The 24171-nt window shown below is 44.1% G+C and overlaps 1 protein-coding gene and 1 pseudogene across 7 annotated transcripts in view; both read left to right on the top strand.

The window, feature by feature from the left end:
• LOC118396497 (CCR4-NOT transcription complex subunit 2-like) overlaps window positions 1-9614 on the top strand; it is a 52138-nt gene extending 42524 nt beyond the window's left edge. For 3 of the 7 annotated variants that reach the window (XM_035790742.2, XM_035790747.2, XM_035790748.2), the window contains exons 8-15: window positions 1719-1876; window positions 3627-3744; window positions 3908-4064; window positions 4200-4261; window positions 6752-6801; window positions 6936-7036; window positions 7324-7474; window positions 8177-9614. In XM_035790742.2, coding sequence (XP_035646635.1) covers window positions 1719-1876; window positions 3627-3744; window positions 3908-4064; window positions 4200-4261; window positions 6752-6801; window positions 6936-7036; window positions 7324-7474; window positions 8177-8263 — 884 coding nt within the window. In that variant the 3' untranslated portion in view covers window positions 8264-9614. The remainder of the gene's footprint in view (window positions 1-1718; window positions 1877-3626; window positions 3745-3907; window positions 4065-4199; window positions 4262-6751; window positions 6802-6935; window positions 7037-7323; window positions 7475-8176) is intronic. The other 4 variants (XM_035790743.2, XM_035790745.2, XM_035790746.2 and 1 more) reach the window with 4 other exon arrangements.
• A 9713-nt stretch (window positions 9615-19327) lies between these two features.
• On the top strand, window positions 19328-23477 carry LOC118396222 (solute carrier family 41 member 2-like; annotated as a pseudogene).
• Window positions 23478-24171: the final 694 nt, after the last annotated feature.

The raw sequence follows: 24171 nt of genomic DNA, 5'->3' as shown, positions 1-24171 counted from the left end.
CTGACTAAATACTTTTTTGCATATATATATATATATATATATATATACTGCTAAAAAAAATAAAGGGAACACTAAAATAACACATCCTAGATCCGAATGAATGAAATATTCTCATTAAATAGTTTTTTCTTTACATAGTTGAATGTGCTGACAACAAAATCACATACATTTGATTTCCATTGATCATTTTTATCAACCCATGGAGGTCTGGATTTGGAGTCACACTCAAAATTAAAGTGGAAAAACCACACTACAGGCTGATCCAACTTTGATGTAATGTCCTTAAAACAAGTCAAAATGGGGCTCAGTAGTGTGTGTGGCCTCCATGTGCCTGTATGACATTCCTACAATGCCTGGGCATGCTCCTGATGAGGTGGCAGATGGTCTCCTGAGGGATCTCCTCCCAGACCTGGACTAAAGCATCCACCAACTCCTGGACAGTCTGTGGTGCAACGTGGCATTGGTGGATGGAGCGAGACATGATGTCCCAGATGTGCTCAATTGGAATCAGGTCTGGGGAACGGGCGGGCCAGTCCATAGCATCAATGCCTTCCTCTTGCAGGAACTGCTGACACACTCCAGCCACATGAGGTCTAGCATTGTCTTGCATTAGGAGGAACCCAGGGCCAACCGCACCAGCATATGGTCTCACAAGAGGTCTGAGGATCTCATCTCGGTACCTAATGGCAGTCAGGCTACCTCTGGCGAGCACATGGAGGGCTGTGTGGTCCCCCAAAGAAATGCCACCCCACACCATGACTGACCCACCGCCAAACCGGTCATGCTGGAGGATGTTGCAGGCAGCAGAACGTTCTCCACGGCGTCTCCAGACTGTCACGTTTGTCACATGTGCTCAGTGTGAACCTGCTTTCATCTGTGAAGAGCACAGGGCGCCAGTGGCGAATTTGCCTATCTTGGTGTTCTCTGGCAAATGAAAAACGTCCTGCACGGTGTTGGGCTGTAAGCACAACCCCCAACTGTGGATGTCGGGCCCTCATACCACCCTCATTGAGTCTGTTTCTGACCGTTTGAGCAGACACATGCACATTTGTGGCCTGCTGGAGGTCATTTTGCAAGGCTCTGGCAGTGCTCCTCCTGCTCCTCCTTGCACAAAGGCGGAGGTAGCGGTCCTGATGCTGGGTTGTTGCCCTCCTACGGCCTCCTCCACGTCTCCTGATGTACTGGCCTGTCTCCTGGTAGCGCCTCCATGCTCTGGACACTACGCTGACAGACATAGCAAACCTTCTTGCCACAGCTCGCATTGATGTGCCATCCTGGATGAGCTGCACTACCTGAGCTTGTGTGGGTTGTAGACTCCACTCCGTCTCATGCTACCACTAGAGTGAAAGCACCGCCAGCATTCAAAAGTGACCAAAACCTCAGCCAGGAAGCATAGGAACTGAGAAGTGGTCTGTGGTCCCCACCTGCAGAACCACTCCTTTATTGGTTGTGTCTTGTTAATTGCCTATAATTTCCACCTGTTGTCTATTCCATTTGCACAACAGCATGTGAAGTTTATTGTCAATTGTCAGTTGCTTCCTAAGTGGACAGTTTGATTTCACAGAAGTGTGATTGACTTGGAGTTACATTGTGTTGTTTAAGTGTTCCCTTTATTTTTTTTGAGCTGTGTGTGTGTGTTTGTGTGTATATGTATATATATCTATATATATATATATCCCAAGGCTAAACTTCTTTCTCATTGTGGTGATTTATTTAAGAAGCCTCTTCTCTTCATCTCATGACCTCATCAGTTGGCATGGTGACGAAGCCATCGAATGAGCCGACGCAGGATTTCTCCATCCACAACGAGGACTTCCCTGCACTGCCTGGTCCCAACTACAAGGACCCCACGTTGAGCAATGATGACAGCAAGACAGTGAGTAATGCAGACACAGGCTTACTTTAGCCTGGTTGTCAGTCTGTTTTCCTTGGTCGTTGTCATGCCAAACATGGTTAAAGCTGAAATGGACAGGCAACCAGGCAAGGCCTCCTTATATTAATCAGCAACAGCTACTGCATATTCAAGTGCTTCACCATATATATATGTCTAATATAATGGCGCCGGGTGGGATGGCCGCCTTTTTACGGGCTCCTAACCAACTGTGCTATTTGGTTTGTTTTTTCGCATTGTTTATAACTTATTTTGTACATAAAGTTGCTACTACTGTCTCTTATGACCGAAAATAGCTTTTGGGCATCAGAACAGCAATTACTCACCTCGAACTGGACAAAGATTTTTGTCTTTTAATGAGTCCGACGCAAAGGATATACTGCTCTCCAGAGAACAAGCCCAGACCCCGTCATTTGCATGAAGAAAAGGCGGAGATACAGAGGGAGAAGGTTGGGGTGCCTTGTTAGGAAAACAGTCTCGATGATCTACCGTCGCGACTATCCTATCAGCGGGACATTAAAAACAGTAATATCTTATGTTTCACTGAGTCGTGGCTGAACGATGACACGGATAATATAGAGCTGGCTGGGTTTTCCGTGCATTGGCAGGATATTCAGCTACGTCTGGTAAGACGAGGGGCGGGGGTGTGTGTCTATTTGTCAATAACAACTGGTGAGCGATGTCTACTATTAAAGAAGTCTCAAGGTATTGCTCGCCTGAGGTAGAGTACCTCATGATAAGCTGTAGACCACACTATCTACCAAGAGTTCTCATCTATATTATTCGTGGCCGTCTATTTACCTCCACAAACCAATACTGGCGCTAAGGCCGCATTCAACGAGCTGTAAATGCTCATCCAGAAGCGGCGCCCACAGTGGCCGGGGACTTTAATGCAGGCATACTTTAAATCCGTTTTTTACCTTAAATCCGTTTTACCTAATACCATACCTATACCACCTCAGTCACCAGCTTCTTCAATAAGTGCATTGATGACGTCGTCCCCACAGTGGCCGTACGTACATATCCCAACCAGAAGCCATGGGTTACAGGCAACATCCGTACCAAACTAAAGGCTAGAGCTGCCGCTTTCAAGGAGTGGGAAGTGTTTTCACTGACATTTTCAACCTCTCCCTGATTGAGTCTGTAATACCCACATGATACAGCCTGTAGAGAGGAGGGCAGAGACCTGGCAGTGTGGTGCCAGGACAACTTCCTCTCCCTCAATGTGACTACAGGAAAAGGATGGCCGAACAGGCGAGTTGAGAGTTTCAAGTTCCTTGGTATCCACATTACCAACAAACTATCATGGTCCAAACACACCAAGAAAGTCGTGAAGAGGGCACGACAACACCTTTCCCCCTCAGGAGACTGAAAAGATTTGACATGGGTCCCCAGATCCTCAAAAAGTTCTACAGCTGCACCATTGAGAGCATCCTGACCGGTTGCATCACCGCCTGGTATGGCAACTGCTCGGCATCTGACCGCAAGGCACTACAGAGGGTAGTGCGTACGGCCCAATACATCACTGGGGCCAAGCTTCCGGCCATCCAGGACTTGTATACTAGGCGGTGTCAAAGGAAGGCCCATAAAATTGTCAACGACTCCAGTCACCTAAGTCATAGACTGTTCTCTCTGCTACCTCACCTCAGTAAATATTTTCTAAATTCTTGAACTGCATTTTTGGTTAAGGGCTTGTAAGTAAGCATTTCACGGTTTGTTTTTTTGCTTTGTTCAGAACCTAAACTCTACAGGCAAGAGCACATCCAGTGCAGATGGGCCTATGTTCCCCGGAGACAAGACGACCTCAGCACAGAACAACAACCAGAAGAAAGGGATCCAGGTGTTACCTGACGGTGAGCCTTCTCAACCAATCACACCTCTCGGTCTCGACCTGGGTGGGTTTTGAGATGGTTTCTGCGTGACTCTTGGCCAGTGGTGATGTCCAAATTTGCACTAGCTGGAGGGAAAGCTCTACTTGTTGATTATAATTTTGTGTTGATTTTCCTTCATCTGTAGGGCGGGTGACGAACATTCCCAGAGGAATGGTGACGGACCAGTTTGGAATGATCGGCTTGCTGACATTTATTCGAGCGGCGGAGACGGACCCAGGCATGGTGCACCTGGCACTGGGAAGTGACCTCACAACATTGGGACTCAACCTCAACTCTCCAGAGTAAGATGGCTGACCTGTCTCAATATTAGGTTGAGGGGATACATCATTCAAAAATCTAAGTTTTGTCAGATGTTCTTTATCGTCAAAGTGGTTAAGTCCATTTTGAGAGTAACATGTCCCTTCCTCTCCTGACAGAAACCTGTACCCCAAGTTTGCTTCCCCCTGGGCATCGGCACCGTGTCGACCTCAAGACATTGGTAAGATATTATCCTGACCACACACACCAAGACACATACACCTGTGCAGACACAAAGAAGGCGCCGAAGAACATGGCTGACGTTTTACATTCTCCCAACCAATTGTGCTATTTTGTTAATTTTTGTGTGTTTTGTGTAACTTATTTTTTAACCTATTGTGTTCATAATGTTACTGCTAACTTCTGGACATCAGAAAAGCGATTACTCACCGCGGACTGTAGGAAACATTTTTTTCCTTTAATGAGTCCGACTAGAAGGATATCCTGCTTTCAGTGGAACAGGCCCAGATCTACGCCTTTTGCGCGAAGAAGAGATGCCGGAGAAGAGGTCGCAGATCGGGCACCCTTCTGAGAATCCGGAGGCAAGCAAGGAACTCCCATTGCACGTTAGCAAGAACACTGGAAGGCAATCATTGGAAAATAAAACTGATGACCTACGATTAAGATTATCCTACCAACGGGACATTAAAAACAGTAACATCTTATGTTTCACCGAGACGTGGCTGAACGAAGATACTGACAATATAGAGCTGGCAGGATTTTCCATGCACCAGCAGAACAGAGATGCTACCTCTGGTAAGACGAGGGGTGTAACATCTGGTGCGGAATGTCTAATATTAAAGAAGTCTCAAGGTATTGCTCACCTGAGGTAGAGTGCCTGATGATAAGCTGTAGACCACACTATCTACCAAGAGAGTTCTCATCTGTATTATTCATAGGCGTCTATTTACCACCACAAAGCGAAGCTGGCACTAAGACCGCTCTCAACCAACTCTATAAGGTCATAAGCAAAGAAGGAAATACGCTCCTAGTGGCCAGGGACTTTAATGCAGGCAAACTTAATTCAGTTTTAACAAATTTTTACCAGCATGTTGCATGTACAACCAGGGGGAAACCCTAGACCACCTTTACTTCACACACAGAGATGCATACAAAGCTCTCCCCCACCCTCTGTTTGGCAACTCTGACCATAATTCTATCCTCTGCCCTGTGGCACTCAAGTTGGTAGCCATTAAGTGCTTTGAAAGGCTGGTCATGGCTCACATCAACAGCATCCTCCTGGACACCCTAGACCCACTCCAATTAGCATATAACCCCAACAGATACACAGATGATGCAATCCCAATTGTACTCCACACTGCCCTTTCTCACCTGGACAAAAATAACATCTACGTGAGAATGTAGTTCATTGACTACAGCTCAGCGTTCCAACACCATAATGCCCACAAAGCTCATCACTAAGTTAAGGACCCTGGGACTAAACACCTCCCTCTGGACTTGCTGAAGTGCCACTCCCAGGTGGTAAGAGTAGGCAACAATACATCTGCCATGCTGATCCTTAACACTGGGGCCCCTCAGGGATGTATACTTAGTCCCCTCCTGTACTCCCTGTTCACCCACGACTGCGTGGCCAAACACGACTCCAACACCATCATTAAGTTAGCTGACGATACAACAGTGGTAGGCCTGATAACCGACAACGATGAGACGGACTATAGGGAGGAGGTCAGAGAACTGGCAGTGTTGTGCCAGGACAACAACCTCTCCCTTAGTGTGAGCAAGACTAAGGAGCTGATCGTGGAAAAGACGGGCCGAACCGGCCCCCATTAACATCGACGGGTTGTAGTGGAGCTGTTCGAGAGTTTCAAACATACCAAGACAGCTGTGAAGAGGGCATGACAAAACCTTTTACCACTCAGGAGACTGAAAAGATTTGGCATGGGCCCCCAGATCCTCAAGTTCTACAGCTGCGCCATTGAGAGCATCCTGACCGGTTGCATCACCGCCTGATATGGCAACTGCTCGGGCACCTGACTGCAAGGTGCTACAGAGGGTAGTGCGAACGGCGGCCCAGTACATCACTGGGGCCAAGCTTCCTGCCATCCAGGACCTAGGCGGTTTCAGAGGAAAGCCCATAAAATTCAGTCACCCAAGTTGTAGACTTTTTTTCCCCTGCTACTGCACGACAAGCGGTACCGGAGCACCAAGTCTAGGACCAAAAGGCTCCTCGACAGCTTCTACTCCCAAGCCATAAGACTGCTGAACAATTCATAAAATTGCCACCGGACAATTTCTTTTGACCCCCAGCCCCCCCACCCTTTTTTTTGCACTGCTGGTTGTTTGTTACCTATGCAGTAATTTCGCCCCACCTACATGTACGGATTATCTCAACTAGCAAGTACCCCCGCACACTGACTCGGTACCGATGCCCCCTGTATATAGCCTCGTCATTCTTATTGTGTTACTTTTTATTTTAGTCTTCTTGGTAAATTTCTTCTTCTTGAACTGCACTGTTGGTTAAGGGCTTGTAAGTAAGCATTTCACTGTAAAATCTACACTTGTTGTATTCGGAGCATGTGACAAAGTTTGATTTGACCAGGATAGTCCACTCATTTGCCACAAATGCCACTGTTTTCCACCAAGACGCACGCACACACACCCGAACTCCGCACCTAGCCTTTTAGTGACCCTGGTGCTGCCTCTCTTTCAGACTTCCACGTCCCGTCTGAGTACTTAACCAACATTCACATACGGGACAAGGTAGGTGATGAATCAGTCATCTAATCAGTTTGTGTAACACCCTCTTTCATGATGTATTGATCTTATGCTCTTGAAGAAAGCACAATGTCATCGGATAAATGAATGATGGTGTTGATAAAGACGTCTCTCCTCAGCTGGCAGCTATTAAACTGGCTCGTTACGGTGAAGATCTGTTGTTCTATCTGTACTACATGAACGGAGGAGACCTGCTACAGCTCCTGGCAGCAGTAGAGCTGTAAGTAGCACATCCAAACTACTACTGAAGGCATTTAACTTAGTTTGTAGTATTTAGTGCCTTGCTAATCTTTTATTTATAAATGATTAGACTCCTCTCAAAAGTTATTTTTTTTTTGTTGAGATTTTACATCACCTTAACTCCCAGCATCACTTTTTGGTTTTCTTCCAATAGTTGTACCACAGTTCTTTCCATAGTTTGTTATCAATAAGCGATTTGTGCGTATTTTCTTTGACTTGACTGTGCAGTAATGGGATTTCTTTCTCTCCTGCCTGATGTTGGTGCAGCTTCAACCGGGACTGGCGGTACCACAAGGAGGAGCGGGTGTGGATCACGCGGGCGCCGGGTATGGAGCCCACACTAAAGACCAACACCTACGAGAGGGGAACCTACTACTTCTTTGATTGTCTTAACTGGAGGAAGGTAGCCAAGGTAAAGGTATTGGCTTTAGTATCCACTACCCCAAATCAATACACTAAACATTAAAGGGATAGTCCGAGATTTTGGCAATCTACTTCCCAAAAGTCAGATTAACCTCTAGTATACAATTTGTATGTCTCAGCGTCCAGTATGAAAGAAGTTACATTTATTTTTGTGAGCCAATGCAAACTACAGTTAGTGCAATGCTAACCAGAGTTAGCATGCTACCTGCTTTCATAGACGTCTAGTCATTGTGCTAACGCTAGTTAGAAATTGCACTAACGGTAGTTAGCATTTTTCTTCAAACTGCATGCAGAAACATTAAAAATGGTATCCTTGAGTTCATCTGACTCTGGGGAAGTAGATAAAGGGCTTCATTGCCAAAATGTCGAACCATCCCTTTAAGAGAGAGCATTATCTCTGTGTGCCTTTTTCGATTTAGATGTATGCCATGAGTTGTGAATCTCCTTTGATGGAGTTACGTGCTTTACGTACTAGTTTTGTTTTGGGAACTTTTAAGAGTTTTTAACGTTGGTTGTGATCCTCAAGAAAGGCTTGTAAAAAGGGCTCAAGGTAGGCCTTCAGTATCTCTCGGTTACTGGTGATGTCACACTGGGTTTTTAGTCCAGTAGTTCAGTAGTTTTATCAGTAGTCTCACTCGGGCCATATAAACTCAGCAGGAGTCTTCCATTACTGATTGTGTGTTCTCAATCCCTTCAGGAGTTCCACCTGGAGTACGACAAGCTAGAAGAGAGGCCCCACGTCCCGTCTACCTTCAACTACAACCCAGCCCAGCAGGCCTTCTGAGGCCCAAGTACAGTATAGTCCCAGGGGTACTGCTGTCCCTGCACCCCTCCCTCCCAGCCTGAGGAGGGTGCTGTGGCCCAGGCATCCATCCTGGTTTTTATTCCTTGAGGATCTGGTTAAAATGACTGCAGAGGAGGTCCTCACCACTGCATAAGGGTTGGGAAAACTGAGCCCTGCCTTTCCCAAATTATGTGCTGCCCAAACACCCACACCTGTTCTGTTTTTATTCCTTTAATGTCCTTGTTTTTTGAGGTGGGAGTTGAGCAGGGTCTGTGTTTTGTTTACCTCTGAATCAGAAGACTGACTATACCGGCACACTTTACAGTGACAAAACAAGGGTTATGACACATTTTTTCATCAACAAAAAAGTGACAAAGGCGGGGAAGGCTAAACCAACAAGTACCATCCCACACGTGAGAACGAAAGGGTCCGGAAGAAATGCAATGTTCGTTGTTGCACTATTTAGTAATAAAAGAACACAAATATTGTTTGTGCTTTTTTATGTGAAAACACTCCCTCCTGTTTTGTTTTGTAAAGATCAGCAGCCTGTCTACACCTCTCTCTTTCCATCTCTCCTCTTGTACATTCCCTCTTTTCTCCTCAACCGGCCCCACATCTTTCTTTCCTTTTGACGGGTATTTTCTGTCTGGCTTCAAAATAGACACAGATCGGATACTTTTTTAGTGAATGTTCTCACAACCTGTGGACAACCCGTACAAGGGTTGTTAGAAAACCTACCCAGCTTCATTGTTCCAGAGCAAGCAAAACACTTTCCAGTCTTTGTTACGATTTTGTAATAAACGTGTAAAAAAAAAAGTATTTTTATGTTTGAACATCACATGAATACTGATATGTATGTATGAATCTGTATATATTATATATATATATCTGTGTGTGTGTGTGTGTGTGTGTATGTATATATATATATATATATATATATATATTTTGGAGAGAAAAAATTGCTCTGCCTTGTACCTTGTTTTTAGGAGGTCAGCGTGGATGCAATATGTGGATAAAATAGGACATTTCTGTATCTGCTGGACAGGGCGTCGCACTCGGAGCCGTGAGCACTTACGACGAAGAATTACAAATAAAAAAGACAAACAAGGAAATACCTGATTCTTCTGAGCTAAAACAAGGAAATCCACCCCCCAAACAAACCAACTAATCAGTCTAAAGCAAGAGGACAGACGGACACATTTCACTTAAAGCTGTTTAAACAGCAGCATTTCATAGGAAATGGAAAAGTGAATAATTTTAAGAATAATGAATACAGATCAATCTTGTATTTTCTGACGTTCAAAGCCTCTTTTCTTTGTAATAAAGCGGAAAAGGCTTTCCTGAACTACAATTGTGTGGCGTCTGGTTTCTGAGGGAAGGAGACATTTCTGACATTTGAAATCTTCACGAGTCTTGATGAAAACCAAACTAATTTGACACAATTTATATGAAATTATATCCCCCTTCCAGTTGTATATGTATTACTGACCTACTGATACACATTTTAAGGGACAGTCACAGACAGGACCATCCATCTCCGGTCCAGTGGTATTGAATGACAGAAGCAGTAGGAAGGGATATAATGTGTAGGGCTAATACAGTGCCTTCAGAAGGTATTCAGACCCCTTGACTTTTTACAAATGTTACTTTACAGCAGGGCTGCCCAACCCTCTTCCTGCAGATCTACTGTCCTGTAGGTTTTCAGTCCATCCCTAATTTAGCATATCTGATTCAGCTAGTTAACGTCTTGTTGAGCAGCTAATTAGTAGAATCGGGTGTGTTAAATTGGGGTTGGACTGAAAACCCACAGGACGGAAGATCTCTAGGAAGAGGGTTGGGTAGCCCTCCTTTACAGCATTATTCTAAAATTGATTAAATAAAACATTCATCTGAAATTTGCACACAATACCCCATAATCACAAAGTGAAAACAGGTTTTTAGAAATTTTTGCAAATGCATTTATTCACACAAATTTAGATCAGGTGCATCTTTCCATTGATCATCCTTGAGATGTTTCTACAAATTGTTTTGAGTCCACCTGTGTAAATTTAATTGATTGGACATGGTTTGGAAAGGCACACAACTGTCTATATAAGGTCCCATAGTTGACAGTGCATGTCAGAGCAAAAACCAAGCCATGAGGTAGAAGGAATTGTCTGTAGAGCTCTGAGACAGGATTGTGTTGAGGCACAGATCTGAGGAAGGGTAGCAAAAAGATTCTGCAGCATTGAAGGTCCCCAAGAACACAGTGTCCTCCATCATTCTCAAATGGAAGATGTTTAGAAACACCAAGACTTCTAAGAGCTGGTCGCCCAGCCAAACTGAGCAATCGGGGGAGAAGGCACTTGGTCAGGGAGGTGACCAAGAATCCGATGGTCACTCTAGACAGAGCTCTAGAGTTCCTCTGTGGAGATGGAGGACCTTCCAGAAGAACAACCATCTCTGCAGTAATCCACCAATCAGGCCTTTTTGGTAGAGTGGCCAGATGGAAGCATTAAAAGGAACATGACAGGAACCTTTTAAGTCTTTACTGAAGACTTATCTTTTCAGTGGGTCATATGATTGAGTGTAGTCTGGCCCAGGAGTGGGAAGGTGAACGGAAAGTCTCTGGAGCAAAGAACCGCCCTTGCTGTCTCTGCCTGGCCAGTTCCCCTCTTTCCACTGGGATTCTCTGCCTCTAACCCTATTACAGGGGCTGAGTCACTGGCTTACTGGGGCTCTCTCATGCCGTCCCTGCAGGGGGTGCGTCACCTGAGTGGGTTGATTCACTGTTGTGGTCATCCTGTCTGGGTTGGCGGAGATCTTTGTGGGCTATACTCAGGCATGTCGCAGGATGGTAAGTTGGTGGTTGAAGATATCCCTCTAGTGGTGTGGGGGCTGTGCTTTGGCAAAGTGGGTGGGGTTATATCCTTCCTGTTTGGCCCTGTCCGGGGGTGTCCTCGGATGGGGCCACAGTGTCTCCTGACCCCTCCTGTCTCAGCCTCCAGTATTTATGCTGCATTAGTTTGTATCGGGGGGCTAGGGTCAGTTTGTTATATCTGGAGTACTTCTCCTGTCCTATTCGGTGTCCTGTGTGAATCTAAGTGTGCGTTCTCTAATTCTCTCCTTCTTTCTTTCTCTCTCTCGGAGGACCTGAGCCCTAGGACCATGCCCCAGGACTACCTGACATGATGGCTCCTTGCTGTCCCCAGTCCACCTGGCCATGCTGCTGCTCCAGTTTCAACTGACCTGAGCCCTAGGACCATGCCCCAGGACTACCTGACATGATGACTCCTTGCTGTCCCCAGTCCACCTGGCCATGCTGCTGCTCCAGTTTCAGCTGTTCTGCCTTACTATTATTTGACCATGCTGGTCATTTATGAACATTTGAACATCTTGGCCATGTTCTGTTATAATCTCCACCCGGCACAGCCAGAAGAGGACTGGCCACCCCACATATGCTCTCTCTAATTCTCTCTTTCTTTCTCTCTCTCGGAGGACCTGAGCCCAAGGACCGTGCCCCAGGACGACCTGACATGATGACTCCTTGCTGTCCCCAGTCCACCTGACTGTGCTGCTGCTCCAGTTTCAACTGTTCTGCCTTGTTATTATTCGACCATGCTGGTCATTTATGAACATTTGAACATCTTGGCCATGTTCTGTTATAATCTCCACCCGGCACAGCCAGAAGAGGACTGGCCACCCCACATAGCCTGGTTCCTCTCTAGGTTTCTTCCTAGGTTTTGGCCTTTCTAGGGAGTTTTTCCTAGCCACCGTGCTTCTACACCTGCATTGCTTGCTGTTTGGGGTTTTAGGCTGGGTTTCTGTACAGCACTTTGAGATATCAGCTGATGTACGAAGGGCTATATAAATAAAATTGTATTGATTGATTGACAGCCCGCTTGGAGTTAGCCAAAAGACTCAGACCATGAGAAACAAGATTCTCTGATCTGATGAAACCAAGATTGTAATTTGGCCTGAATGTCACATCTGGAGGAAACCTGGCACCATCCCTAAGGTGATGCATGGTGGTGGCAGCATCAGGCTGTGGGGATGTTTTTGGGTAGCAGGGACTGGGAGAGTAGTCAGGATTGAGGCAAAGATGAACGGAGTAAAGTACAGAGAGATGCTTGATGAAAACCTTAATTATCTATCAATTAATTAAGGAATCTATCAATTAATTGATTAATCTATCAACAGGAGAACGACACAGGCAAGACAACGCAGGAGTGGCTTCGGGACAAGTCTCGGAATTTCCTTGAGTGGCCCAGCCAGAGTCCGGACTTGAACCCGATGGAACATCTCTGGAGAGACCTTAAAATATCTGTGCAGCAACGCTCCCCATCCAACCTGACAGAGCTTGAGAGGATATGCAGAGAAGAATGGGAGAAACTCCCCAAATACAGGTGTGCCAAGCTTGTAGTGTCCAACCTGACAGAGCTTGAGAGGATATGCAGCGAAGAATGGGAGAAACTCCCCAAATACAGGTGTGCCAAGCTTGTAGTGTCATACCCAACAAGACTCTTCTGTAATCGCTGCCAAAGGTGCTTCAACAAAGTACTGAGTATGAATACTTATGTAAATGTGATATTTCTTTTTTTATATATATATAAACTAGCAAAAATGTATTTTTCTCAAATTCTGTGCACAAATTTGGTTATATCCCTGTTACTGAGCATTTCTCCTTTGCCAAGATAATCCATCTACCTAACAGGTGTGGCCTATCAAGAAGCTGATTAAACCACACAATCATTATACAGGTGCACCTTGTGCTGGGAACACTAAACGACCACTCTAAAATGTGCAGTTATGTTACACAACACAATGCCACATTGGCATGCTGACTGCAAGAATGTCTGACAGAGCTGTTGCCAGAGAATTCAATGTTAATTTCTCCTCCAATGTTGTTTTAGAAAATTTGACAGTACATCCAACCAGCCTCACAGCCGCAGACCACGTGTAAGTAACCATGCCAGCCCCAGACCTCCACATCTGTTTGTTTCACCTGCGGGATCATCTGGGGAGGGAGGGGGGTGTGCTGAGGAGTATTTCTGTCTGTAATAAAGCCCTTTCATGGGAGAAAAAAGCCCACCCATGGCTGCATCCCTGCCAAGTTATGTGAAATCCATAGATTAGGGCCGAATTAATTGATTTCCTTCTATGAACTGTAACTCATTCAAATCTTTGAAATTGTTGCATTTTGCACTTATATTTTCGTTCAGTATATAAGGGCTAGGCCAGCGATGGGCAACTCCAGTCATCTGGGGCCTGATTGGTGATACACTTTTTGCCCAAGCCCCAGCTAACACACCTCCAATAATCAACCTCATATTATGGTCTCCACTTTAGAATGCAATTTGTTTAATCAGGTGTGTTAGCTATATGAAAAGGGCATTTTCTGATATCGGTATACGATGCTCGCTATTGGTCTGTGTCTTTATTTCGTGTCAGGGACAACTGTAGCATTGTAGCTAAGCTGAACCCTAACCACTTTCCTAACCTTAACCTTATTCTCCCAACCTGTTATTTAAACAAATAATCTGTGTTGAGAAACCATCCGTCTCAAAACACCGGAACTGACCAATGCCAGGCACCAATGGGAGTTTCCTGATATAAAGGAACAACCACATTAAGAAACGCCCCGAATTACGGTCTGCAATTACACCCTATTGAGCTATTGGGCTTGGGGGAAAGTGTGACACCAATCAGGCTGCCCGAAGACTGGCATTTCCCATCCCTTGGCTGATAATTTATCATCCTTGTAATGGAGATGTGATTATCACAAAAAATAGGTTTTCATTGTTTTGTGATTAGTGCCTGTATCAGACCTCAGGATAAGACTCAGATGCAGACAGTTCGAAGTAACAAAAGTTTATTACAAAAACAGGGGGCAGGCAAACGACGGGTCAAGGGCAGGCAGCGGTCAGTAATCCAGAGCAGAGTCCGAAAGGTACAGAACGGCAGTCAGGGTCAGGACAGGCAGAATGGTCAAAACTGGGAAAACAAGAAAGCAGGGACTAGAGCGATAACAGGAGTAAGGGAAATACGCTGGTAGGCTTGATGAGACAAGACAAACTGGCAACAGACAAACAGAGAACACAGGTATAAATACACAGGATAATGGGGCAAATGGGCGACACCTGGAGGGGGGTGGATCAGGGTGTGACAGCCTGTGCCTAATGAGGAATTGTACAATACATTTCTTTAGAAATCAATTTTATTACTATGACCTTGTATCTGTAAGTATATGGTTAATATACACAAATGCCTTGGATTTACAAAACGTTAATAAAACAAAAAAGACATCTGAATTAGGATGTGACAAGCTGATGGCTGAAATGAACCAACCTGGGCCCGGTTTCTCAAAATAATCTTAAAACCTCTACGGGATCGGTGTCCCTATACCGGGACGGTTGTTGCTAACGTGCGCTAATGTGACTAGAATGACGTTGTAAGTAACAGCCAACTTTCCAGGACATATGTTTTATATGTGCAGAAAGCGAAAATTCTTGTTAATCTGCTGTAACTGCACTGTCCAATTTACAGTTGCTATTACAGTGAAAAAATGCCATGGTATTGTTTGAGTGCACAACAACAAAAAACTTTTATCACGGCAAATGGTTTGATACATTCACCTCTGAAGGTAAATCATTTACTTACATTCAGTAATCTTGCTCTGATTTGTCATCATGAGGGTCCCAGAGATAAAATGTAGCATGGTTTTGTTTGATAAAATCCATCTTTATATTAAAATGTAGGAACTGGGTTCTACAGTTTGAACCCCTGATGTTTCTGGCCCCACACCCATGCTGCCCGGACATCTAGATGTGTGAAGGTTCGTGTCTTTTCTGTCCGAAAGCTAATTATCCATCTTGTATGACCATCCTGGGAGTGTGTAAACATTTGTTTTTATTACCATATTATTTGGTATGTTCTCTACAGTTATGTACTTAAATGTATCAAGTGACAAATTTGGCACATTTGTGCAGACTTAATTTCAAAATGTTGTGCAGTAATGAATTGCTTCACTGGGTCAGTCTGAAACTTTGCACACACTGTTACCATCTGGTGGCCAAAATCGAAATTACACCTACACTCCTATGTCATTTTATGGCCTTTCTCTCCATTTCAAAGATAATGGAAAAAATAAATACATGTTTTTGTTTGTATTATCTTTTACCAGATCTAATGTGTTATATTCTCCGACATTAATTTCACATTTCCACAAACTTCAAGGTGTTTCCTTTCAAATGGTACCAAGAATATGCATATCCTTGCTTCAGGTCCTGAGTTACAGACAGTTAGATTTGGGTATGTCATTTTAGGTGAAAATTGAAAAAAAGATCAGATCCTCTAATTCCCTGCAATTATAGACATTTTGCCATGACTTACATATAAACAGTTAACTTATTAATCATAACCTCGTATTATATCATCACTCTGAACAGTCGTAACTTCCTTGCATCTGCAAACACCTGAGCCTTACTTGTGATTCAAGACTACACAAATGTATTTAATTATTTATTTACTAGCTAATTAAATGGGAGCACAGGATAAACATACACACTGAACCGGTTATTGACTGGAGACTTAATACGCTGAAAACAGGTCCCTCGCGGAATGACAACAACATGGATGCTTGTTAAAGAAGAGAGGGAGAGAGAGGGATGGAGGCATTTAACATTTCCACATTCAGAAACTACTCTCACCTACAGTAACTATATACTTTGCACACGAACCGCTGCCCGCTTTGAGAAAGAAATCATGAATGTATTTACGTGAAATGCCGGGGCATCGTCGGACGCATCGATGGTTTCCCAGTGGTGTGATGAGAGTAGCGTAATATGATGGTTTGAGCAGAGTAACAGGATGGTCTTACTTAAATTCGCTTTCGAAGATACTTTACAGCTAATCAGCCGTACCAGTGATTGACCGGGAGGTGAATTTATCGCCTCCACCTCGTGTTAAGATTCAAAGTTCAAACCATTTTCAACGTGCAGCTGCAGCTTCACGCTTTTCTGGTCTAATGTGTTAACTTCTTCACCCATCCTTTATATCTTTGGCTCGAAAGGGGCGGTTCTGGCAGGCTGGCACGCTCCCTGACCTCACTCCGGAGTGGTGACTACTCACTATGAAAAGTTCTGGAATACAATTATCTCTTATAACTTCTCAAATCACATCCGTCTCTTAACAAAAACACTTTAATAATTTTTCATATATGTAATATATATTACATATAGTATGGACAACGCATAGTATGGAAACTTCATACAGTATATGTAGTGGGTATACTTTCCAAGTTACTGTATTTCCTTTATAACATTTTGAATGACATCACAAAAGAACAAATAAAATGATATTAGTGTCCTATAGATCCCCTCTGTGTCACGCCCTGACCTTAGAGAGCCTTTTAATGTCTCTATTTGGTTTGGTCAGCGTGTGATTTAGGGTGGGCATTCTATGTTTTGTTATCTATGATTTTGTATTTCTATGTTTTGGCTGGGTATGGTTCTCAATCAGGGACAGCTGTCTATCGTTGTCTCTGATTGAGAACCATACTTAGGTAGCCCTTTCCCACCTGTCTTTGTGTGAAGTTGAGTTTGTTTAGGGAACATAGCCTTTAGCTTCACAGTTGGTTTTTGTAGTGTTTATTGTTTTGTTCGGCGTCATTTTTATTAATAAAAGAAAATGTACGCTCACCACGCTGTACCTTGGTCCTCTTCCTTTAACGGCCGTGACACTCTGACCATTCCCCACATTCTACATAGGAAATATTGCTCCAGTATTTGCTTTTAAATGTATTAGAGTTTCAGTGGGGAAAAGTCTATTGAGACTAAGCACATTCCTTTGGTGAATCTTGAGAGCACAGGCCTGGATCTTCTCCCTTGATTTACAACAGGATGTGAGTTGTTAAACCCTACTAGTTATTTCCTTCCCCCTCTACGGGTTTGAGGGGTCTGATAGAAATTATTCATAGTAAACCTGATCTGACTTATTTGGATTCTCATTGACAGTCATGACAGTCCCCCTCTGGTGCGTTACATTTTGTAAGGATTCTGCAAGTTTCAACCCCCAACAAGAATGACCACGGGATGTCTTGGTTGTGGATTGTCGTGACAGTTCCCCTCTGGTGGTTTAACCTGGTAGGATTTCTGCAAGCTGCAGACCACCACAAGAATGACCATGGGATGTCCTGGTTGTGGATCATCGTTCCGGACCCGTCGCCCGGTTGATCTAGGCAGTAACTTGTTAATAACGCACCCCACTCACGCAATACATCCTTACATTTCTTCCCCAAATGAGCGGCGTTGTGGCATCAACTGGTGGTTGAACAGGGAACTTGTTAAGAGCCATATTACTTTCTAAATTACCCAATTTAAATAAAATAAACAATATACATGATATAGTTACAACACCTTAATAATCTAATTGGACTCTATTCTACATACGTCCATGGTCTTGGCTAAATTACTCTATCATGACATTTAGTCTAATGTCATACTACTTAGTGGTGTGTTGCTCTGGTGAGAAACTGGTGATTCATGTAGCTGTAGAGTCAAAGGGGCCTCAGGGTCTATTTACAACTTTACCAAGACTGGTATTTTGCTTAGACCCTAAAGTGATCCTAGTATAAATTGCCATTAAATGTCCAGTTGTGCATGTCAATATCCGCTTGAGTCAGATACTGCACCAAGAGGTATCGAAACGTCTTTTTCCTATGACCTTTGTTTCAAGAGACTTTTCCCGCCGAAACTCTAATAAGTTCAAAGCAAATACTGGAACAATATTTCTAACGTAGAACAGGGGGAATGGTCAGAGACGATCTAATATATAATAATAATATATAATAATATATGCCATTTTTCTATAGAACACAAATTTAATTTTGTTTGTTATTTTGTGATGTCATTAAAAATGTTATGAAAAAAATACTGTAACTTGGAAAGTATACACACTACATGTACAAAGTTTCTCCTGTGTATATCTGACAAAAGGTCAGAGTGTGTATGGTGAATTATTAATTTAATTTTGGTTGTAAACCCCCTGTCCCAAATTGAAGGGGACCTTTTTGTGCTTGAAGTGAACATGCTTGTACAAGAATGGCTAGCTTTGCATTAGAAGCTAAGCTAACAAACAGAAAGAAGACATTGTTCTTTGTTTATAGCAGAAATCCCGCGCTTTGGGCGATGGAAGTCCCGCATTTGCTGGAGAGCCACCATCCTGTAGGTTTTCATTCCAACCCTAATCCAACCCTAATCCCTAACCCTAATCTAGTGCACCTATTTCTAATAATTAGTTGGTTTAAAATATGAATCAGGTTAGTTACATCTGGAGTTGGAGTGACAGGAGGGTAGCTCTCCAGGAACAGGGTTGAAGAACCCTGGTCTAATGCATGTTATGTTGGTGTGTTCAACTGTGGGTGTGTTGTTGTGGCAGCATTGGGAGGTGTTCCAGAGTCACAGAGATCTTCATCCTGGTGCCAGTTGCTGTGGAATAACAGCCTCCACTCTTCTGGGAAGGCTTTCCACTAGACATTGGAACATTGCTGAAGGGACTTGCTTCCATTCAGCCACAAAAGCATTAGTGATGTCGGGCACTGAGGCCTGGCTCGCAGTCAGCATTCCAATTCATCCCAAAGGTGTTTGTTTGGGTTGAGGCTGGGGCTCTGTGCTGGCCAGTCAAGTTCTTCCACACCGATCTCGACAAACCATTTCTGTATGGACCTCGCTTTGTGCACAGGGGCGTTGTCATGCTGAAACAGGAAAGGGCCTTCCCCAAACTGTTGCCACAAAGTTGGATGCTCAGAATCATCTATAATGTAATTGTATGCTGTAGCATTAAGATTTCCCTTCACAGGAACTAAGGGGCCTGGCCCGAACCATGACAAACAGCCCCAGACCATTATTCCTCCTCCACCAAACTTTACAGCTGGCACTATGCATTGGAGCAGGCAGCGTTCTCCTGTTATCTGCCAAACCCAAATTCATCCGTCGGACCCTCAGATGGTGAAGCGTTTTTCATCACTCCAGAGAACGTGTTGGCATTGCGCATGGTGATCTTAGGCTTGTGTGCGGCTGCTCGGCCATGGACACGCATTTCATGAAGCACCAGACGAACAGTTCTTGTACTGACATTGCTTCCAGTGGCAGTCTGGAACTCGGTAGTGAGTGTTGCACCCGAGGATAGACGTTTTTTATGCACTACGTGCTTCACGCGCGGTCCCGTTCTATGAACTTGTGTGGCCTACCACTTAAACGGCTGACCCGTTGTTGCTCCTAGAGGTTTCCACTTTAAAGTGACAGCACTTACAGTTGACCGGAGCAACTCTAGCAGGGCAGAAATTTTACGAACTGACTTGTTGGAATCCTATGACGGTGCGTCATCCTATGACGGTGCGACATTGAAAGTCACTAAGCTCTTCAGTAAGGCCATTCTAATGCCAATGTTCGTCTATGGAGATTGCATGGCTGTGTGCTCGGTTTTATACACCTGTCAGCAATGGGTGTGACTGAAATAGCCAAATCCACTCATTTGAAGGGGTGTCCATATACTTTTGTGCATATGTAGTGTACCATTCTGACCTTGGGAGGCCCAGGTTGTAAATTACAGCTCTAACAGCTAGCTAGGTATTTACAGCAACAGACGAACACCAACACTAGATTAAAAACACCATTTATCCCTATCCTCACATCACCTCATTGTCCGACATAGGTTCATGAATGCCAATTCCTCCCTGCAATAAGGCCCTCTTCACTAGCATCTTAGTGTGAGACTGCAGTTGCTATAGGGAAGGTGCGTCTTTCTACATACCACGTTCTCTCTATCACGGGGGCACGTGTGTATCCATGAATCATTATTACTAATGACCATTTACCATAGTCAAAAGCTTACATGCTCTTTCTGTCTATGGGACACAGAATATTCAGCAAAGAGACCACAGGATACAACTAAAACTGTAGGTTTCTTCCATATTAGAGACCTTTTGGTTGCTAAATAATTTGATGACTCAAATAAAACCAATGCTTAAAATCTGAGAGACCGACCAGACTCTGTAGAGCTTGTGATCAAGGACAGTCAAATCAATTATTCATGTGGTTTTATATTTTGAATGCTGGTTAGGGAAAGTTGTATAACTGATTGCCTTCAACCGAGATGTGTTTTCCACATTTAACCCAACCCATCTGAATCAGAGGAGTGGGTTAACTGCCTTGCTCAGCAGCAGAACAACAGATTTTTACCTTGTCAGCTCAGGGATTCGATCCAGCAACCTTTCAGTTACTGGCCAAATTCTCTAACCACTAGGCTACCTGCCGCCCCTAGGTTACTTCTTGATTGGTCCAGATACCAGACACATATAAACTCTATTTCAACAATTTCAACGTCACCATCTGTGTTTACGGGTTTGTAATTTTAATTTACCACTGGATATAAGGAGAAGTGAATAATGCCACTGAAGGCTATTTCATCCCCTGTGCCTTCCCCCAGTCGGCTGCTTCTCCCAGCTGTAACCACATTGCTTTCATGTGTGCACCTCTTTGCTCCTCAATTCATGCACCTTGGTTGGAGAGCCATGCAACTCTGAATAGTTGACTGAACCACACTCGACTGTGTCCTCCCAGGGATGATCGTGGTGGGAGTGATCATCGGCTCCAAGAGGATATGCATCAACCCAGACAATGTGGCCACTCCCACCGCTGCCAGCTTCGGTGACCTCATCACCCTGGCCTGCCTCAGCCAGGGGCTCTATGAATGCATAGGTGAGGGGAGAGAGCAGCAGGCATAGAGAAGAGGAAGGAAGGGGGGGGGTAGTTGAGAGGGGCAGTGAGAAAGAGAGAGTTTTAGGTAACTAGGGGGCAGTCTGGCCCATTTACTGGAGAGTCATAGCTACATTTATGGCTCTGACACTAGTCTGTCTGGCTATCAACTGTGTTTGTTTAGCAAGTATGTCTGCTCCTCTCTGTCTCCACAGAGTATTATCCCTATATGGCGTACCTGGTGTGTCTGATCTGCCTCTGCCTGACCCATCTGTGGGTGGTTGTCTCCTTCAGAAACCCAGACAGTTGCATCCTACTCTACACAGGCTGGGAACCAATCATCACTGCCATGGTCATCAGCAGGTCTGCTACCCTGTTCCGTGCCCCTGAAGTCCAGTCACAGCATTCGAATCTTGTGAACTTCATGGAAATACCATGCTTCAATTGTTTTTCTCTAGTATCGGATGATACTAGATCGGAACATCGGAGCATCCTGAACACAACTGTATAAGAGCCGAACATGGCGGGAATGTTAGTCTACACGCCAGTTATGAGTAGTAAGACAGGGAGCTGGGTTTTTAGGAGCATACATTCAGGATCCTTCAAGAAAATGGTAAGTCATAATGCATATGATCATTGTGTCTCTCCTCCTCATCTCAATCTAGGTTGTTGTGGGGAACTTGGTTGCCAACTAGTCCAGTCGTATCACCACTGATCTGCAGGCAGGTGCCTGAGGATCGAAGGAGCTGCTACCTGCAGGACCTTTTGTGGCTCAGGTAATGACACACACATGACCAATCCCTTTAACATGCATGTGAAAACAAAATTAATTAAATCTTCTGTTGTCAGTGTCTTTTACCTGTCAGTTTAACTATCTATACCTCCCTGACAAGAGCCAATCATCGCTCTGCCCAGGTGCTGCTCCTGTCTATCACATTCTTAGCTGCAGCTTTTCTACAGGTAAACCATGAAACAAGAGAGATCAGTTAGGCTAATTCATGTGTCTCAGTAGTCATAAGTGGGTTATTTCTCCTCTGCTCCTTTATTAACACTGATACGGAGTATACCAAACATTAAGAACACCTGCTCTTTCCATGACATAGACTGACCAGGTGAAAGCTACTGTATGAGCCCTTATGGATGTCACTTGTTAAATCCACTCCAAATCAGTGTAGTTGAAGGGACAAATTATTTTTAAGCCTTTTGAGACATGGAATGTGTATGTGTGCCGTTCAGAGGGTGAATGGCGAAGACAAAAGATTGAAGTGCCTTTGAACAGGGTATGGTAGTAGGTGCCAGGCACACCGGTTTGAGTGTGTCAAGAACTGCAATGATGCTGGGTTTTTCACGGTCAACAGTTTCCCGTGTGTGTCAAGAATGGTCCACCAGCCAATGGACATCTAGCCAACTTGACACAACTGTGGGAAGCATTGGAGTTAACATGGACCAGCATCCCTGTGAAACGCTTTTGACACCTTGTAGAGTCCATACCCCGACGAACTGAGGCTGTTCTGAGGGCAAAAGGGGGGTGATGTTAATGTTTGGTATAGTCAGTGTATACGATAATAAAAGGCTGACTCACTCTTTTCCCCCCTTCCGTATATCTTCCTCTGTGTTCTCTTCACTCTGCTGTCTTGCTAACCGGATGGTCCATTGCCTGTGGTGGACGGGCAAGGACCCAGACAGTTACTCCATCCCCTACCTCACCGCTCTGGGGATCTATTGGGCACGGCCTTCTTCCTGCTCTGGCTCATAGGGGAGCAGATTCCCACTGGAGACTGACACCCTGGGTGCTTCATCTTATACTATTCTCCTTTGATTCTGCCTGGGTAAAAGTAGGCACGAAACGTAGCAATGCCTTCAAATTATGTAAGCAACTCCACACACAGTTGAGAAATTCTAAACATTCCCTTTACAAGTCAAATGTTTAATACATTTATTTGAATTTATTCAGACGATTGCTTTGTGGTGTTGGTCCCAGTTGGTTGAAATTTGAGACAATATCCACAGGAGAGTGTTATTAATCCGACTTCATAATGCAGTTCTCTGCCATTAACAATCAAGATTTGTTTGCTCGTGCACATGACGAAAGTAACTGAAGTCTGCAGGTGTTTACATGGTTTTTCTCATGTGCCAGGTTATATAAATTTAAACGGCAGTACAGGCGCTCTAAAAAGTCAGATAAACAATACTTTTTTGTGGAGATTTTGTCTCTTTGTTTCGACTGGCTGAAGGACCAACTGCACAGACAACTGGTAAACTTCAAATACTGAACAAAAATATAAACGCAACATACAATGCAAATTTAAAAGATTTTACTGAGTTAGTTCATATAAGGAAATAAGTCAATTTAAATAAATTCATTAGGTCCTAATCTATGGATTTCACGACTGGGAATACAGATGTGCTTCTGGTCACAGGTATCTGTATCTGGAGTGATCACCATTTGCCTCATGCAGTGTGACATCTCCTTTGTATAGAGTTGATCAGGCTGTTGATTGGCTCCTGGGTGGCTTCTTGCCATCCAGGGCCTCTATACCAGGCGGTGTCAGAGGAAGGCCCTAAAAATTGTCTAAGACTCCAGCTACCCTAGTCATAGACTGCTCTCTCTGCTACCGCACGGCAAGCAGTACTGGAGCACCAAGTCTAGATCCAAGAGGCTTCTAAACAGCTTCTACCCCCAAGCCATAAGACTCCTGAACATCTAATCAAATGGCTACCCAGACTATTTGCATTGCCCCCCGTTCTACGCTGCTGCTACTCTCTGTTATTATCTATACATAGTCACTTTAATAACTCTACCTACATGTACATATTACATCAAATACATCAATTAACCAGTAACCCCTGTATATAGCCTCGCTATTGTTATCTTAAGGAATCATTGCTTTCACCTGGTCAGTCTACGTCATGGTAAAACAGGCATTCCTAATGTTTTGTACACATGTATATTTGTATTATTTTATAAAATGGCATCGAGTGGTCTTTTTGGGTACTGCAGATTATCAAAGGTCTGTAATTATTTCTGGCCCTGTGGCCTTCTCACATGTAAAATATATAAAATAATGAAAGAAGATGATTTTAAAATAAAACATTTACTGACCAAGCTGTAAAACATTATCCTAAATAAAAACCATCAACTTAGCCTAGTGGTTAGAGTGTTGGACTAGTAAC

Source organism: Oncorhynchus keta, chromosome 17 (assembly GCF_023373465.1).
Source record: "Oncorhynchus keta strain PuntledgeMale-10-30-2019 chromosome 17, Oket_V2, whole genome shotgun sequence".
In the NCBI taxonomy this organism is placed as follows: domain Eukaryota; kingdom Metazoa; phylum Chordata; class Actinopteri; order Salmoniformes; family Salmonidae; genus Oncorhynchus; species Oncorhynchus keta.
The sequence above is the reverse complement of the archived record's forward strand: the minus strand, read 5'-3'. Positions and strand labels throughout refer to the sequence as shown.